This window comes from Canis aureus, chromosome 13 (genome assembly GCF_053574225.1).
Source record: "Canis aureus isolate CA01 chromosome 13, VMU_Caureus_v.1.0, whole genome shotgun sequence".
Classification (NCBI taxonomy): Eukaryota; Metazoa; Chordata; class Mammalia; order Carnivora; family Canidae; genus Canis; species Canis aureus.
Genome location: NC_135623.1, coordinates 42,364,251 through 42,384,033, shown reverse-complemented (window position 1 = coordinate 42,384,033; position 19,783 = coordinate 42,364,251). Strand labels below are relative to the sequence as shown.

Sequence of the window (19,783 nt, the reverse complement as noted above, 5' to 3'; positions counted from 1 at the left end):
CCCACAGCATAGGCCTGGTTAGTCACAAGGTGTCACATTCCTTTTGCTTAGTGATTAGTTCAAGAAATGGCCAAGATTGCAGGGCAGCCCAGGTGGCTCAGTGGTTTAGTACCACCTTCAGCTCAGGGTGTGATCCTGGAGACCTGGGATTGAGTCCCATGTCAGGCTCCCTGTGAGCCTGCTTCTCCTTCTGCCTGTGTTTGGGCCTCTCATGAATAAATAATTTTTTTTTAAGATTTTATTTTATTTACTCATGAGAGATACAGAGCGAGAGAGAGAGAGAGAGAGAGAGAGAGAGGCAGAGACACAGGCAGAGGGAGGAGCAGGCTCCATGCAGGGAGCCCGACCTGAGACTGGATCCCGGATCTCCAGGATCATGCCCAGGGCTGCAGGCGGCGCTAAACCACTGTGCCACCCGGGCTGCCCGAATAAATTAAAATCTTAAAAAAAAAAAAAAAAAAAAAAGGCCGAGGTTGCAATGTGGGCCAATGAAACAGAGATGAATTTTATTGGAGGCTTTGAGGAAATGTTTTTTCTCCTGAAAGCCACAGTAGCCAGGCTTTCTCATTCACCTATTTGACAATAAGGAGAAGGCACAGAGCACCTAGGCCTGTTGACAGCCAGCCCAACCCATTGGGGAATTTGGCCTTGGGGCGATGCCAACACTGGATGACAAAACAGAGGGAAGGGAGGAATCTGAGTCTTCAGTATTATTGAGCTACTGGAAAAACCAGTCCTGAAGCCTGTCCTTCTGATGAATTTCCAAGGGTGATCTGATATACTTCCTTATTTTTACAAGTCCATTTTAGTCAGATTTTGAAATCTGTTAGCATCCACAGCTGTTTCTGAGGTACTGTACTGGGCTATATGGTACATCAATATTGCATGTAGTCCTGAATTCAAAGACTTTCCATCTAGTTGGGAACATGCAATGCCCATTACTGTGCCAAGTGTGTGTCCTAGAGAAAAGCACAGTATAACCACAGCACCTTTGAGTCATCAGAGAGGCTTCCTAGAAGTGACTGAGCTGGTTTTTGAGTGATGGCAGTCAGAGGAAGAAAGTAGGAAAAAGGAGACATATGAGCCAAATGTCAGTGTCAGAAGACATCTATGCCAGGAAACCAATTCTATGTTTGATCTATTTCTATCATTAACCAAACAGTGACCAAGATGGCCCTGGTCTTTGCCCTCACAGCTTATAGCCTAGGTAGGCAGGGGGGCCAGAGGATTAAACAAACAGTAGCAATGTGCAAACAATAAGATGGCAAGGTTGAGAGGCCAGATCAAGAGCGTGAGAACTCATGCTAATGGTACAGTAGGGGAAACAAAACTCAACCAGCACAGAACACCTCAGATCTCGAGGGTAAGTGAGCAAGGATGGGTTGCCGTGGCTCATTAGTGGTTTCTACCATCTGGGTGCCAGGTTCCTGATGTCTGAAGCAACTGCAGTAGAACCACTTGGAAAATATCTGCCCTCACATTTCAGAATAACTTTCCACCACATAAAAATCTAAGAAGCTAGCATTGACTTTATCCTTTCACTGCTCACTGTAATAAAGATCAAGACACTCATGCTTTCGGAGATTTCTGGCAAAACCAATTTAAATTTTAAAAGTATGTATTTCACCAGAGTTCCGTTTAGGAGAACCAGCTCTCAATACACTCTGGCTTTGACTCTTTGATGTCAGTCTTACCAGCCTAATTGGATTGTGAATTCCCTGAAGGCAGGCCTCATTCTAGAACCAGAATTTCAGAGATGGAAGGAATCCAGCCTCTACAGATAAAGAGTTCAAGAAGAAATCAAAGCCTAGATGTCAAGTCCCTGGTGTGCGTTTCCTCCAGCATAGCACGTTGCCTCGCCTTTCTCCCATGGCATCTGGTGTGTGTGCCCTCAATTTAGCAAAGGTAATATTGTGCACAATAAGGCAAAAATTGGCTCTCAGGTTGTAGAAGAACTTGCATATTGTGATGATTTGGGGTCTTCTAAAGCTCAACCCTATCTGACAAAATCTTATTCCTTAGGGAGAAATTTAATTTTTCTCCAGGGGGCTGGTGGCCTGATAACCTTAAAAGATTGACAAAAGAAACATTGACCTAGCCCAATGTGGAACACAGAATAGGAGTTTTCTCATCCCACTGCCCACTGTGAGAGCTTTCCACCTGAATGTCTAGCACCCGATACCTCCTACTCTCTCCCCTCAAGGACTAGTTCAAGGTATCTTGCCAGAGTATGCTCATACAACAAATGTTTGAATACCTACTGTGTACACTAAAACCAGATTAATTTTTTTCTACAATAGTCTTCTCCTGGTCCTAACTGGTTTCAAAAATTTCAGTGGCTTTTCCTGACCCTAAGAATGAGGTTCCTACTAGTGATGTTCCAAAGCCCTGTGAATTCTGAGCTGGCCCTAGATCCCCAAGGAGCTAGGAGAGCTCATCACCTGTCTTCTAAACACTTCATAATGTTCCATCTTGGAGCTTTTCTCTCTCATCAAAATCCTTCCAGACCCCAAAGCTAAGAATGATAGTAGCCTCTCCACTCAACTATGGAACTGTCTTTGGTTTTACTTTTACAATTTATTCCCCCATAAGCATCATTCTTTGGCATTATATTAAGGAATTCATATGCTCTTTCCAATCCACAAAACAAGTATTTTCCTTAACATGAATTCCTGGGTTGGCATACTTAGTATGTTTTAATTAAGTAATTTTCACTGTGACTATCAGTGAATTTTTATCAGCATAAAAATTCATTTATTGATCACCTGCTATGATCCAGTCACCATACTAGATCCAGGGCATGAGGTGGTGGTTGCCCTCTACTAACTTACATTCTAAAGGGAGAGTTAAATCACAGTGCTATTAAGGCTAGCATGGACAATGGGTGTGCAGTAGGGGTGGAGAAAGACTAGCTCTAATTTCCCACATAGAGAAGAGCAGGAAAACCATCTAGGCAAAAGGAACAGTGCTGCAAGACCTGGAACAGCAAAAACAAACTGTGTTTTGAGGCACAGTGTGAAAGCCAGTATGGCTAGGGCCTACGCTGCAGCACTTCTCAGACTTTAACAGGTGTACAATAACCCAGTGGCTGGTTAAGACACAGATTCTGATTCAGCAGGTCTGGGGTGGGGCCATGGTTCTCATTTCCAGCAAGCTCCCAATTTGCAAGGGGTTACAGGACACTGGCCTGGGAGGACTAAGGCAGTTCTGGATGGGTATCCTCTTCTGCTTTCACTTAGAAAAGACATTAATGCTATTTGTTTAAAATGAATGCCTCCTAGAGAGAGTAGGGTGCACTTTACCTTCTTATTCCATAGGTATCAAGATAGACTTCTATGTTTAAACATACCTAGTATTTAATTTTAGCCTTTATATCTATTGTCTGCATCCCAAATTCCTACTGTTGAGTAGGTGTTTGCTCACAGGGGAGGCATCACCCATGGTGACCATGCCGCTCCCACATTCCCTCAAGACTCCCCCAAGTATATGAGGGACAATGCTCCAATGATCCCAAGCTACTAGGTAATGACAGCATTGTGTATTGTTACCCATAACCTCCCAACAAGGAATATTTTGATTTTATTTAAGTGGAATACAGTAAAGCCTCATTGATTCAGCCTTTATTAATGTGTAATGGGTGATAATTTGATTAATATTTACTTCTCAAATTATTCATAAATAGGATAAAGTTTAATAATGCAGTTGTGATTATAAGGATGTCTAAACATTTAAAAAGATTTCAAGTAAACTCATATGGTTTTAGAAACACCTATTTATATTGTTCATTTCCTAAAAAACTATAATAGGTAATGCTACCGATCTACTTACAGGGCTAGAAACAACAATAATAGTGACAACAAATATTTATTAAGAACTATAAAAATTTTGTTTTTATTTGTAATGTGAATAATCAAAAAATTAAAAATGATTTTTGAAAATTACATTATTGGATTTGGTCCAAATGCATCCATTCTAGGAAGGCCCCTATACCTACATGTAAAATGATGAGTCTTGAACTGTGCTGTGAAGCTCTATTGTTAGAGCAGAGAAGAGATTAGGAATAGAAGGACATCCTCTCTCAGGGGACACTCATGCATTCAAAGAGCTTTTAGAGAAACAATGTGTGGGGAAAGGACAATCTAGCTGCTTATCATAGAAGGCTACATTTGCTTAGTTTGGGACATATCACTTGGATTTCTCACCATCCCCTAATTTTCACAAAATGTAGTTTAAAGACTGAAATTTGAAAAGCAGAAACAAAATGGCAATTTCAAGCCATGTCTACCTAACTGCCAATCTGCTTTTCCCCAATGAAGGCATTTTGATGATACTCTATCATATTAATCTCCAAAATATTTGTAACAAATCTCTGTGAAGTGATGTAATGTTCTAAGATCATGATCCATTTGATTTACCTGTTAATATGTCCAGGTGCACATGTTAAAAGAAATTAATGACTTGATTTTTTTTCAAGTGGATTAACAAAGTACTGAAATATATTTAAGTGACATCACATTGGTAAATCACTAGAGTGTTTTAACTTTTACTGCAACTGCGTTGACTTATACTGTCGCAGAGTCTTCTATTTTCTTTCAGATCTTTCATTTTTATAGATGACTTTTCCTTTAGCTACAACATATTCAATTAATTCATGATGGCCTCCAAACTGGTAAATCAAATGCTCCCATCTAGAAAGAAATCAAACACACTTTAATGCATACAGGTCAAAATCATCACTTTGTCAATAAATGCTAATTTAGAAATACATTCTCTAGAAATGTCTTTATACCTTGTCATCAATATTTGGGCTTTTTAAAAAAATAGTAGATTACTATGATAACTAGTCTATGACTTAAATATTGTTCAATGGTATTATTTAAGTATTTGACCTTAAGGGATCCCTGGGTGGCGCAGCGGTTTGGCGCCTGCCTTTGGCTCAGGGCGCGATCCTGGAGACCCGGGATCGAATCCCACGTCGGGCTCCCGGTGCATGGAGCCTGCTTCTCCCTCTGCCTATGTCTCTGCCTCTCTCTCTCTCTCTCTCTCTCTCTCTGTGACTATCATGAATAAATAAAAAAAAATTAAAAAAAAAAAAGTATTTGACCTTAAAATATTTGATCCGATTAAGTGATATACGAAAGGTGACATCAGCATTATTTTCAATAGAGAGAGTGAAGAGTAGAATTACAGAGTTGCTTTTCTTCAGTTGAACTTGAGGACCAAGTAGTGCAATAGGCTTGCTAGGGTCAAGGATTTACAACTTCAAGATTTAGGAAAATAAGACTCAAATTGTTAAATTGGAAGCACAGTTGACAACAGACCATGGGTGAATAATATGAACCCAGGGCCAAGAAAACTGAAGTGAGGCTTTGGGGATCTGGTAGGGGAAGCCAGAGAGCTGATGAATCAGAAGCAGGGTGACCACCTGGAGTTGGGACACCCATGGCTCAGCACAAGCTGTAGGTCAGAACTCCAGCAGAAAAACAAGAATGCAAGCCAGGGGCACAAGTCCAAAGTCCAGGTAAACAGAAGAAAAACCTGGAGAGCTATGACAGGTATAAGGCAGATAACGAGACCAGACAAGGGGGTCTATCTACCCTGTTTGGTCTACGACCTGTAGGGAGACTTTCTGGTTGGAAAGGGATGATGATCAAGGAGATTGGGGAGCTTCTGGGCCTACACAGAGTCTGATGCTAATAATGAGCAGGAAAGGCATTTAAACCCAGTCCACATGTTATGAGGGGCATAAAATAAAATAGCTCGGTTGAGAGGTCATTCACCTGGCCGCATTGATGACAATGAGATCTCCCTGTTTGCCCACTTCCAGGGATCCGTGTGTGTGAGATTTTCCCAGAGCATAAGCTGCATTGATGGTGGCAGCCGCCAAGGCTTCAGGCATGGACATTCTCATGTTCACACAGGCCAAGTGCATGACCACTGGCTGAGGCAGAAAAGAAGAGTGTTAGAGGAAAGTCACAAAATGGCAACTGCTCCCTAGGACATTTATCAACACAGAGCAACCAATAATGGAAATTAAGTGTGTGGGATGAACTAGCTAAACTGGTATAACATTTTAATTTACATATAAAGATTCTTACGCTTTGGAAAAGATTCCTTTGTTACAGAGATCACACCCTAGCGCCCCTGACCCCCGTGTATTGAGTATTTATTTACAACTTTTCAAGACCACTCACTATGTAAGATGAAAGCCCCCCTACATACTTATTTACTAAAACTTCTTTGAGCTTGTGCTCTCCTCCAAGATGGTAGTAAATTATCGTCAAACCACAATGCCCAAGGCTGAATCAAAAAATTATGCAGATAGAACTTTCTCTCCTCTCTCGATGCCTAGAGGCATCCATGTGGCACAGACGTACCCAATTTACCCTGCTGTCTACACTTTTTTTTTGTTTCACAGGAAAATATTTTCTTAGATCTTTGGTACATTTTAACAGTGAACTATTTTTAAATCATTTATACACATGGTAGAAAACTGATTCTTTGCTCGGAAAGGCACATTAAAAATAGTTACCATTGAAAAGCAATATGCGTTAGGGTTGAAATCGCTGCCCAGAGCAACTATGACTCCTTCATCTAACATCTTCCTAGCGCGAGGTTGCTTCAGTCTAAGAGGAGGGGGCAAAAAAAAGGAAGATGTCAGTCTCTGGAAGTAGAACTTCTGCAGACGAGGTGTTCAGAAAAGAAACAGACCTAAGCTATCCAACCCCCGTGTGTTCTGGAGGAAGAAACAAACTCAAGGTTAAGTGTTCAGTGGTGAGGCCAGGTGGAACCCCGGGATTCTTGAATTTTATCATTCTGCTTTTGAAATGACTTGTCTGTGACTAACTTCTTTAATTTGGGAGTATTTTGGCAATCTTTACATACATTCAGAGATTCTTGCTAAGGAAGAAAAATATGACTTAAAATTTTCTTCAAGTGTAACAGACTTTTTTTGACTCCCAAACATAAACAATGGGGTTAAAATAATGCTATTTTTATTAACTTCCATTTTGCAATTTTATTTTTTTTATTTTTTTATTTTTTTCCATTTTGCAATTTTAAAAAATTCATGTCTCTCCCTCTCCTTGGGTGGAGAGGGGTCTCAAACATTTTTTTGTCAGCCCTTTAAAATTTTGAAGGCCTAAGAATCTAATATACAAAATGTCTGTGCTTCTTCCTGGGTTGCAAGTCTCTTTGATCTCCTTGGCAAAATATTATTCTTTAGGACATGACTCAAAAGTTATATCAGAGAAAAACTGAGCCAAACACTGGCTAAAGTGGTGAAGACAGACTGTATAGTCTATTGCAAAAGGGGAAAGAGTCCAGTGTAGACTAGACTGTTTTGATTTGTACAGTGGTAACTGGATGTTGTGTTGTTGTTGTTTTAAGATTTTATTTATTTATTCACGAGAGATACAGAGAGAGAGAGAGAGAGAGAGAGAGAGATAGGTAGAGACACAGGCCAAGGGAGAAGCAGGCTCCATGCTGGGAGCCTGACGTGGGACTCGATCCTGGGACTCCAGGATCATGCCCTGGGCTGAAGGCAGATGCTCAACCACTGAACCACCCAGGCATCCTTAAATGGGTGTTTCAAAGAAAGAATAAGAAAGTCGGGAGGAAGAAGGGGCAGGTATTTAAGAAGACAATCCTGAGTGGTAGAAGAGTTATATCTCAAAGGAACAGAGAAAGGATTTACATTTGCAAACTTTGTAAAGTGACTGCTCTAAGAGGAAGTCCAGGGGCCTATCTGCCTATCACCTGGTTTTGCTGGAACAAACAGTAAATTCCCCTGCTACTAGCAGGCTGGGCTCTCTCAGGCAGGTGCTCCCTTTAAGGGGGCCTGGGTCATCCTAGGCATACAGCCTTGAGCTGTCAGAAACTATGTTAGTGTTTATTCAAGGCTCACAGTGTTGTGGGGAGGGGAATAGATAAAATCAGTTGTCTGAGAGCCTACAGGTTTCTAGGCCATGAGTGAGGTCCTTGAAACATTCATAGTCTATGATTGACAATTTGCAGGACTACCTAAGATAATGTTCCTCAACACTGGATAACATGGGATAATGTATGAGAGGAGGTGGGTGAAGCAGAGAGGAGAAGGAGGAAAGGTAGAGCTTAAAATTTCCCCACAGTTCATTCTCTTTTTTATTTTTTTAAAGATTTTATTATTTATTTATTTGAGAGAAAGAGAGAGCATGAGAGGGGAGGGGAGGGAAAAGCAGATTCCCCGCTGAGCAAGGAACCCATATTGGGCTCATCCCAGGACCCTAGATCATGCCCTGAGCTGAAGGCAGCTGCTTAACCCACTGAGCCACCCAGCAACCCTCACAGTTCATGCTGATGGCCTCCCCTCCCCTTCCAGAAATAAAGAGGGGAAAAAATGAGACTGTAGAAGTATCAAGGGAGTTCCAGAAAAACTGAGGTGAATGTATCCTGAATAAACTTAAACAGTTTACAAAAGGTGCATAAAATAATGATTAAAGGAAGTGGCATAAGGCAACTGTTACTCTGGAAATGAGAGTGGAGAAATTTAGGGCACGGCAGGGAGTCCTGCAGGTTGCTCCCGTTGGAGATATCAGAAAAATACCGGACCAGAGAAGCCAGAGAGAAAAAGTGTGGCTTTCTCCAGACTGTATGGTCAGCCCATCTTGCGGTTACCACAGATGGCAGCCGCCTCTGGCATAGGGACAGAGCTCAGACTTCTCTTGCTGAGTTGCCCTTCACAGTGCAATTCTCAGATTTTCGCTCCATCTTTAAGAGATTCAAGGTGAGGTAAAGGAAGAACCTTTTTTTTGGTAAAATTTATCCCTTGGCTGATGGAAAACTAACCAGATTAAGTACTGATTGATGACTGCTGAGACTTGTTGGAAATGCCAAGATACCAAGAATGGTTATTGATTGATATTTCCTTGATGCAATCTGCATTATGTCTACTCTTAAAATTAAGAGAACAGTAATAATACACATATATGTATAACATCATAATATATTTGAGAAAAATACTGCAGTATTCCTATTTTCTCTCCTATAAAAGTTACTCGAAGGGAGCCAAGGTGGCTTGGTCCGTTAGGCATCCATTCTTGATTTTGGTCAGGTCATGATCTCATGGTCAAGACATCGAGCCCTCTGTCAAGTGTGAAGAATCTTTACATTCTTTCTCTCCTCTCCCTCTGTCCCTCCCCCCAGCTCATATGCACATGGGAGCGCCCTCACTCACTCTCAAACAAACAAACAAATTAATAGAAATTACTCAAAGCCTGGCTTTTCAATCCCTAAGGCAGTGTCTCAACCTTGGCATAATTCATAATTGTAGGTGTGCAATTCTTAGACAAGATAATTCTTTGCGGTGGGAGGTGTTCTGCGGGCTGTGGGATATTATTTCTGGCCACCTATGAGGTGCTAGGTAGCGCCCTCTGGTGATGACATCCAAACCCACCTCCAGACGCTGATTTCTCCAACAGCAGCGGTAGAGATGCACTACAGACTAGGCGTATTCAATCCTTAGAGGACAAAGAGCAAAATTCTTGGGGAGATTTCACAAAATACACTTAGATATCTCCCCTTTCCTCCCACCCCTGGGGATCTGTGAGGACTGTGGTACCCACTTGCATCCTCTTAGACAACAGCTCCTTCAGATTCTGAACACTGCCAGACCTCTCTAACATCTGATGCATGTTTTTTAAAGCAGAAAGCATACTTCATTATTTTATAGTTATAAACATAACACACATTGAATTTTTATTTAGAACATTCTCAACATGGGGGGGGGGGAGAAAGAGAAAGCTCCACTCTTCCCAATAACCCTGCCACAGAAAGGCCATTTGGTCTAAGGTATCAGGTCTAAGGTATCAGGATACCTCACTCCAAAGTTGGTATCTTCCATGATCTGAGTTTGTAAGGAATTTGGAAGGGCAATGAAATAAGATGTAGGCATCTGGACCTGTGTCCTCATGCCTGCACCTGCCCGAATAGCTCACCTCAGCATGTAGGCCGTGGTGGGCAGGAGGATGGCCGAGCACCTGGCCGTTGCCATGGCAGCGATGCCTTCGTCGCTAGCTTCTTCCAGGTGACTGACCGCCAGGGCTCCCAGCTCAGCCCCGAGCTAAGCAGAACGGGCAGAGAGAGAAAGCTTTCACCAGCAGCAACAACAATCAATAAAGTGCCAGAACATTTTTTTTCCCTGCAAAATATAAACAGCACTCTGCTACTAAAATCTCTTGGCAACTGCTTCTCACAAGCACAAGCCCCCAAATGGGTAAAAGGTTCATGACGGACATTCATTTGAAAAATAGCTAGTGTGCTACTTCCAAAACTATTCTCGAATCCAAGTGCTTACGGATGTTCTTCAAGCAGAGTGATATTGGTAATAAAATCTGACTCTTACAGCATCATTCAAAACACAATAAGGAAAGGTATGCTGCGGTGCCATTGCACTCAGCAGAAACAGATCAGTTAAGAAAACAAACTTTAAAAATGTGAAATTATACATATAACTTGAGAGTATCTGCTGGAGCTTGATTTCTCTCCAGATAAAAAGTCTGGGCTCAATGGTTAGAAGAAAATTAGGTGGAGGTAATGCTATGATGATAATAAGAACATGGCATTCGAGTGGGTTTCTTCTCAGCTTGACACGTGTACACACACACACACACACGCAAACACACATGCACACAGTGCCCCAGCCTGTAAGGTGATATGTTAAGCGCTCCAAAGAAAGGAAAGGAAACTCATTTTTGACATTACGCTGTGGCCCAGGGAGGCAGCAATGCCCACACCAGGGCAGGAGAGGGCTGGCCCCTCGTCAGCAGCTAGCTCAGGTCTCAGAGCATTCTGGTCTGGGGCTCTGGGGAGGCAGATGCACCAAAGACAGGCTCTGCTCCCCAGGCGGAGCTTCCTTTTAACCTTGGAGTTACCTTCACTTGCCCAAACTCAATTTGGTTTGATCCCAGGTATTGATCCCTCTGTTTAATTCACCAGTTCACTCTCTACAACCCAAAGTAGCTTGCTGACCACCTAGTTCACATTCATTCAACAAACATTCACCAAATATTTACTCACTAACGGCCAGCTGTATGCCGGGCATTATGCTAACCTCCAGGAACAGGGCTGTGAAACCATGGGTACGTCCTCAGCCTGTTTCTTTACAGTGCAGTAGGGATCTGACCACAGGGGGACAAGCACAAGGAGGGACAACAGCTCCTTCTTGGAGAGGTTTGGGAAGGATCCCAGAGGAGCAGTAGCTGAGATGGAAAATGGAGGGGTGGGGTAGTTAGAGTTAGCCAGTCAAGGGGTATTCGGATTAGAGAAAGCATGTCCAGAGGCGTGGGGTATCAGGCGTACTAAAACTATTTGTGCTGGCTCATGGTAAAGAGGGCAATGGAAGTAAAAGGGGGAGGAGAGAAAGAAAGAGAGAAAGAGGGAGAGAGAGAGAGAGAGAGAAGGTAAGCAAGAGCTGGATCCCAGTAGGGCTACAGGTATGGAGTATGGGATTTGTCCTGCGAGCCCCGGTGAGACTTTCACTGGTCTGCAGCAATGGAGAAGGAGATCAGAGGCACTGAGGGAAGGGGTTATGGGAACGGGTTAGAGTGCGGGCACGCTTGGCCCAAGGAGAAGAAGCTGTTGGGGAGTCCGGCTGCGAGCAGCTGATGGTGGTGTGACCTAGGCGGTGGGCTGAAGAGAAGCAGATCTAGACCCACTCAGGAGGCAAACCTGGAGGCCTTGCTGGTTGACTGAAATGTGGGGGGGCGGGGGACAAGTGATGTCCAAGTTGCCTGCTTGGGCAATACCTAGATAACGGGGTCATTCACCGGGCAGGAAACACAGGACAGGATTTGGAAGTGATATTAAGAGCACATTGGATGTGTTGTGGTTGGGACACAGGTGGAGAATCCACATCTGTTTTTAGGCCCCAAGGGCAGTTGTTTGTTTCATTCCAGAGCTTAGAGAGACATCTAGACACAACTGCGGAGTTCTGTCTGCCTTATTCACTGCTGAATTCTCAGTGCCTGGCACAGGGCACACACTCAAGTATTTGTAGAAAGCATGAATAAATGAATCTGAGCAAGATATAAGATCAGAAGATCAACCTGTGACTATTAATGGTGTGCTCTGCCAACGTTCACCTGGACGTTGCCACGGAAAAACCCTAGAAGCTACATGTGAAATTAGTAGACTTGGCCAGTGTGGCGTTGGGTGCCAACCCAAAGAGGTTATGAATTTGATAAACAAGATCTCAAAAACACTTCCTTTTCTACGAATGCCACCAGCGGGTTATTAAAAAGGTAAATGACCAGCAAAAAAAGTACATTTCTAACTGAGATCAGGGATTCTGAGGCCCAACCAGACCAATCCACACCTTGTTCAGACAAATTTCCCCATCTTCTGCCTTTGCAGAAGGCAACTGCCACCTCTGAATAAAGTCTTCTGTAGTATGAGTGTTGACAACGGAAAAACAAAAGGTCAACCACACCTCAGCAGCCTTCATTGGGTGGAGTTCATCCCCGTGGAAGTTAATCTGTAATCCCATCTCTTTTCCACTTTGAAGAATCCTTCTGGTGGAATTGAGATCGAAGACGCCCTTCTCACAGAACACATCTATGTTGTCCACGTGGATTTCCCCACTCGCACCCAGCTCCATCAGCTTTGGGAGGTGGCTATTGATGATTTCATCAGCAGCTTCCACAGCAGTCTTTCCTCTGGGGGAAGAAAATGAGATTACATGGGTAAAATATAATAATAATAGCAATAATAATATTTTGTTTTTCATTGAAGAAAGGCTTTTCTGGCACTGGAAGAATCTGACCAACTGTGGGCAAATGACCTCAAGCCTCACAAAGGCAGAGAAATAATCAAAGGTACAATTCAAGAGTCTTAACATTTGGGATGTAGAAGAGGTATTGACAAGATTTCTATAAGCAATGACTGTACACAGGGACTCAAAGCCCAGCCATGTTGCCTTCGAGAATGCCAGCAAGGCCACCTGGCTGAAAAAGTTCTTGCCAAGGACACTCAGACAGCATCCTGGATGCTTCCCTAATAACCCAACTACAGGTTCCTCACCTGAGTCCTAGTGATCACTCGGCCTTTTCCTTCTTCCACACTGTTTCTAGAAGCATCTGCCTAAGTAAGGCTTCTTGTCCCACCATTTAAAACCATGGGGAAAGAGAATTGTGGGAGACCCTGAAATTCTAAAATTCTGGGATAGTTTTAGAGTAGAAAGAGCTGGGCTTTTTGAAGTCAGTTGGACACAGAGCCCTACTACTTGCTGGCTATGTAACTTTAGAGACGTCATGTAGCCATCATTTGGCATACTCTGAGCCTCAGACTATATCGTTGGGGGCCAAGACGCAGACCTCTGAGACTCATTGGCAGATGGAGAAAATTCCTGTAAAACCTTAGTCCTGTATTTGGCACACAGAGGTCTCTTGCTCAGCAAAAACCATTTTGGTGGGAAGATAGAGGTGAACCTTGAGGAGACAGGCACTCACATATGTTGCTCCTAATTCTCAAGACAATCAAATAGAATTGTGTGTTATTTAGCTGTTTTATAGATGTTCAAAAAAGTTAAGTGAAGCCCTCAAAATCACCCAGTGGGAAGTAGCAAAGCTGGATTCAAACCCAGGCCTGGTATGGCTCCAAAGCCTAGGACAGCTCTACCACGTTACACTGCCTGTCATCCACCTTATGTTCTGTTTATTTTTATTATTTTTTAAAGATGTTATTTATTTATTCATTAGAGACACAGAGAGAGGCAGAGACGTAGGCAGAGGGAGAAGCAGGCTCCCCGCAGGGAGCCTGCTGTGGGACTCGAGCTGAAGGCAGATGCTCAACCACTGAGCCACCCAGGTGTCCCTTATGTTCTGTTTAGAAAAACAAAAAAATGTTTCCTATAGACAGATGTCCCAAAAGTCTTAGTGCAGTTTTAAGCATTAATAATTTCAGAAGTATAAATGCTAAAAATGTACAAGAACATCACTGGAAATATTATTTATTTATTTTCTACTTAATTTTGTGAATTTACAATAATAAACTTAATGTTCATTTTTTATTCTCTGACTGAAAATAAGCAAAAAAATTAACATTAAACTTACTTTCCAAAGTGCATGAAACTAAATGTAAAAATATGTTATTAAACTTCCAAATAATTTCTGTAAGCCTGTAGCTCCTACATATCTTAGTTATCAAAACCCAAAACTGCACTAAGTCTTTGTTCTGTTTATTTTCAAGTCCTGGATTTCTTTTGGACCTTTTAATTCTGAAACTGTGGGCCTTTGGGTCTAGAAATTCCAGGACAGATAAGAAGCAGAAAGGAACAGATTTCTCTATAAGAAAGCCATATAGGAGAAACTTCTTAGATAAAAGGGAAAGCTAAAACACATTTACAAGAAAACATGCTTGCTGCTGTTAAACAAGTAGAGATGAACAAAAATAGAAACCATTCTGCGGGCAGCCCAGGTGGCTCAGGGGTTTAGCACCGCCTTCAGCCCAGGGTCCCAGGCCCACCTCAGGCTCCCTGCATGGAGCCTGCTTCTCCCTCTGCTTCTCTGTGTCTCTCATGAATAAATAAATAAAAGATCTTAAAAAAAAAAAATCTAAACAAAAAAAAAATTCTGAGTCGTCTTGACCTCAAGATTTGATCTACCTCCTACACGGTGTTACTTTTAATCTCTAGAGTGTCATTATGCTGCCTTGGGCAACTAGTTAAAGTAATATGTCATTTTAAAGGATCTATGAGGCGGCATTGCTTTTTATTAACCAAACGAGTTTTGAGCATCTCTTCTTTTCTTCCTCGCCCGTCATTAAGGGACTAGCAAACTGATGACTGCGAGGGGCCTTCCTAAAACCGCCCGCGGAGAGGACTATTAGAATCCATCAGAACACCTTTCTAAGGGCTTCTGCTGGACTCTGCAAGCCCCAAAAGCGCCGCCGCACCTCCAGCCCTGGCAACGCATCCCCACTTAGGCGCCACCTGCCCCCTCCCTCCTCTATTTTCGACGCCCCACGTCAAGCCCGGGCGCACGGAGGTTACTTTGGCACCGAGTGAGCCCCGCAGTACGTGGCCGAGATGCCGATGGGCAGCTGCCGGCGGGCGCGCTCGATCACGCGCAGCATCTTGAGCTCCGTCTGCAGGTCGAGGCCGTATCCGCTCTTGCACTCCGCCAGCGTGGTCCCCGCGCGCACCATGCTCTGCAGCCGCCCCCGGAGGGAGCCGAACAGCTCCTCCTCCGAGGCTTGGCGCGTGTGCTCCACCGTGAAGTTGATCCCTCCTCCAGCCTGGTGGATATCCATGTACGTGGCACCTGCCAGCTGAACACAGGGCTCGGCCTTAGGCTGGCCGCACGCGGGAGGTGGCCGGCAGGGCCGCGGTGCACCCCCCCCCGTCTCCCGGGGGGGCGATATCCAAAATGATTAACAGTTGGCATGTCAGGGACACCAGCAGATCAGAAAGGATGCTGGGGTACAGAGCCAGGGAGGCCCCTACTGTGCCGGCTGGTGGGGAGCCCGGGGTGGGGGGTGAATATCCCAGGAAGGACTGCGATGGCAGAAATGGGAGATGGGGGGGGGGGCACTTAGGGTCTACCACAGCAGCGGCAATCTACCAACCAGCCCAGAAGTATTTCAGTATTTTAACAACCCGGTTGGCCCCAGTGTATACCGGCAAAGTCTCTGTCCGCCCCTGGCACCTATGAGAAAACAAAGCTTAAGCAATTCAGGAACCCTGCTACAGTTATTCCAAATATCCACTAAGGGGACCCTGGAGGGGGGTATCCACCTCTCAGTATCTGACCACTAGGGTTTGGGGCCTGACCTCTGTCACTCAAGCAAAGAAGCTCTTCCTGGGTTCCAGTTACTCTGGGCAGCAAGGTGGGTGGCACAAACGAAGTATGCCAGCCTGGTGTCTCCCTACCAGAGTTTCTTTTCTTTTCTTTTTTAAGATTTACTTGTTTACTTATTCATGAGCAACACAGAGAGAGGAGCAGAGACACAGGCAGAGGGAGAAGCAGGCTCCCCGCAGAGAGCCCGATGTGGGACTTGATCCCGGATCCCAGGATCATGCCCTGAGCCGGAGGCAGATGCTTAACCGCTGAGCCACCCAGGCGTCCCTCTATTTTGTTTTTTGTAAAATTGTATTTATTTGAGAGAGAGCAGGTGCAAGCAGGGGGAGGGGCAGAGGGAGAGGGACAAGCAGACTCCCTGCTGAGTGCTGAGGCCTACTTGGGGCTCCATCCCAGGACCCTGAGATCAGGACCTGAACTGAAGTCAGATACTTAACAGACTAGGCCACCCAGGCTCCAGAAGGCAGCCCAGTTCTGTTTTAAAGGGATGATTCTAAAACATACATGCATAGGTACATACATAAGGATTCTACAGGTAAAAAATTTTGATAACTATTATACCTAAAATGATTGCTGGCCCTGTGCATAGCATAAATATTTGGACAGTTATAAGTTAGTTTTGTTGCAATTTATTTTGCATAGTCCAGGCCAGTAAAAATATCCATGAAAAAGAAATGTAGGGGATCGCTGGGTGGCGCAGCGGTTTAGCGCCTGCCTTTGGCCCAGGGCGCCATCCTGGAGACCCAGGATTGAATCCCACATCGGGCTCCCAGTGCATGGAGCCTGCTTCTCCCTTTGCCTATGTCTCTGCCTCTCTCTCTCTCTGTGACTATCATAAATAAATAAAAATTTAAAAAAAAGAAAAAGAAATGTAGACATAAGTTGCAAAGCCTAATGGCCAATAACTCTTTAGAAAAAGACTTGTCTGTACTTGTGCCTTATTTTGACTTGCCATCGTTAATTGCAGTTACCTTCATTGCAAACTCGTGAACTCTTTCACCAGCCCATACTGGATGTGTGTGTGCATCCACCAAACCTGTAATCAATGAATCAAATCATCTTTAGAGCTGAGAAAGAGAAAGCCCTTAAACAGCAGGCCAATGATCCCATACCACTCTTGGGAAAGCAAGATGATGGTAAACCATCTTGGAGGAGAAGAATTTGTCTGTAGGTTTCCTCCAACAGAAAGGAAACAAGAATACTGTCTGCACTGGTCTAGAAAGCTTTGGTGCAGGAGGGCGACTGGCATGATGAGAATGCCCATTAAAGAAATACCTACAGCCCCTTTTGCCCACTAAGTCCGTGCTCACCAAGCAAGCTTTTTTTTTTTAATACGATTTTTTTAAAGATTTTATTTATTTATTCATAGAGACAGAGAGGCAGAGACACAGGCAGAGGGAGAAGCAGGCATCATACAGAGAGCCTGACGTGGGACTCAATCCAGGGTCTCCAGGATCACACACCCTGGGCTGCAGGCGGCGCTAAACCGCTGTGCCACCGGGGCTGCCCCCAAGCAAGTTTTTGAAACAGGGTGTCACCTCTATTATGTGAGGAAAACAAAGGACTATATCACCAAGGAATAATCTGGGTACGAAAACAGAATACTATCCTTCCTCACTTTGAGAAGGAAAAATATGAAATCAGAAATATGAATTCTCCTTCAAAAAAGAAATGCAGTTTAATTGAAGAGACACTATAAGCAATCATGTGAAACGTTTGTTTATCCAGGTACAGCTCAAGTAAAGTGTGTCTTTCCAGAATATTTAAAATACCTTTTGGATTAAATGTCTCATCAGGGGTTCTGACTGGATTAAAATCAAGAATCTCTATTCAGAGTGCATCAGGTTTTTTTTTTCTTGATCTATTTTTTGAAATAGATTAGTAAAATTCTTCCAACAGCTTTGAACCTAAACACAACTGGTTTCTCTTCAGCATCTCAGTGGGAAGAAGTGACCTGAATGAGTAGGTTTCATTCCCAGCTCGCCCTTTACCTGTCCAGCAATCTTGGGTGGGGTACTGCATCCCTAAACTGGAGTTTTCTAATCTGTAATATAGAGATAATGATACTTACCTTACACGGCAGTTATAAGGATGCAAGATGAAACCACATTTGTAAAGCAGCTAGGCATTCAATGGTAGAAATTCAGTGCACAGTACCTATTCTTATATTTTAATATTATTTCGACCCTATTTAAAAGAAGCTGCTCCTCTTTCTCTTTACATTACTAAAACTGGTTTCAGGGCTTTACTGGAAAAAAGGTTAATACCTGGCAAGATGCATTTCCCAGAACAGTCGATTCTTTCTTCGAACGTTTCTTCAGAAAACAGTTTTTGGATAGCGTCAGCAGGACCGATGGCTTTTATAAACCCATCCCTGAAGAAAAATCAAGAAATAATTACTAAAGTGTGGATAAATACTGTGGAAAAACTAAAGATTTCAAATATTGGGTATCAGTCAACATTTACCGTATTTCCTTCTTGCATCTGCGTCTTTTGGGGGAAAAAATGCCACATGCCAGCAAAACAAGTCAAATCACAGATACAGAGAGTGCCGGCTATTCCCCAAGGTCAGTGTTCCCTCCTCCCTGCAGCGCTAGATTCCTAAATGTTAGCTGAACACATGAACACCCAGAATGAAACCTACCTTTCTGGGTTTCCCGTTAACCAGGTGCCCCCTCATGACTAAACTCTAACCAATAGGTTCGTTTTCTCTTCCTGTTCCCTATTGTCTGGAAGGCGGACACCAAAAGGAGAGATGGGGCTGTCACCTTGGATGATGGAGTGGGGAAGGCTCCTGCACGACCGAGCAAGAGAGACCGGCCTCCGGACTCCACAGGGCAGGGCTGTCAGTCAGCCCTGGATTTCTACCTCTGTGCAGTTCTGGTAACTGGTTGTTGGGTTGTTTTTGTTTTGTTTGTTTGTTTTTTAGATTTTGTATATTTACTCATGAGAGACACAGAGAGAGAGAGGCAAAGACACACGCAGAGGGAGAAGCAGGCTCCTTGCAGGGAGCCCCATGCGGGACTCGATCCCAGGACCCCAGGATCAGGACCTGAGGCAAAGGCAGAGGCTCAGCCACTGAGCCACCCGGGGGAGCCCTCTGTTAACTGGTTTTTAACAAACTTTTAACAGTAACCCTGGGAATGTTTTTATCTCGTTGTTAATTAAACACACACGGTCCCTGAAAGCTGGGCTGTTGCACAACCCTAAGCAGCCTCAGAAAAGCGCCAGAGCACCTTGCGCAAGGGCGCCGCGGCGGGGCTGGGGCGCTGCAATTCCAGTGGGCATCCAAGCCCCCTCCCACTGCGGGCTCGTCCTCCCGAACTTCGCTGCTCTCTTACTCACCTCTAGCGGGAAGCACGGAGGGTTAAATGAAAAACAAAACAAAGCCAAACAAAGCAAACCGATAATGTCCTCTTTTTCTGGTGGCTGAATCGTTGATTTCCTACCACCCCCAAACCATCACCAGCTGAACGTTTTCCGCACACCCAAGGGGTTGGGCGGGAGGGCGTTTCGTGAACATGTAAAGCCCCAGAAGTCCACCGCAGAGGCGCTGCTTCCAAAGATCTGGGGATGGGGGGACGCGGAGGGAAGGGGGTTCAGCCTGAGAGCGTTTTCCCACGGAATGACAGCCGGTCGCCGTCACACAAGGTAGGGGGCAGCAGGTGCCCGAAGGACAGGCCCGCGGTGGCTCCCCGGCGGCGGGAAAGCTTGTCCCCGGTTCCCTCCTCGGCGCACAAGTTCGGGGAAGGGGCCACTTACGTGCCCACCACCAGGCTGGCGCCCTCCAGCACCGCCAGGCTGTGCAGCGCGTCCCCCGCCAGGAAGCGCTCGCCGCGGGCGCACACCGTCACCACCTGCCGCGCGTTCTCCAGCAGGAGGCGGTGGCCGCCCGCCATGGCGCCGCGGGTCCCCGGGAGGCCGCCCGGCAGGACGGAGGGCGGAGGGGG

The 19,783-nt window shown here is 44.6% G+C and overlaps 1 protein-coding gene and 1 long non-coding RNA gene across 2 annotated transcripts; one reads left to right on the top strand and one right to left on the bottom strand.

Annotated features, from left to right (window-relative positions):
- The first annotated feature begins 1,283 nt into the window (after positions 1-1,283).
- LOC144282354 (uncharacterized) lies at positions 1,284-6,060 on the top strand. Its single transcript, XR_013350772.1, has 2 exons — positions 1,284-1,905; positions 5,828-6,060. It is a non-coding gene; the product is annotated as an uncharacterized LOC144282354 (long non-coding RNA).
- On the bottom strand, positions 3,864-19,772 carry AMDHD1 (amidohydrolase domain containing 1). The gene is made up of 9 exons (XM_077845891.1): positions 19,596-19,772; positions 18,101-18,207; positions 16,805-16,869; positions 15,026-15,303; positions 12,467-12,692; positions 9,975-10,099; positions 6,533-6,626; positions 5,781-5,941; positions 3,864-4,688 (listed from the first exon to the last, which is right to left on the bottom strand). Exons 1-9 carry the CDS (start codon positions 19,730-19,732, stop codon positions 4,583-4,585), a joined length of 1,299 nt encoding a protein of 432 aa, XP_077702017.1. The 5' UTR covers positions 19,733-19,772; the 3' UTR covers positions 3,864-4,582.
- Positions 19,773-19,783: the final 11 nt, after the last annotated feature.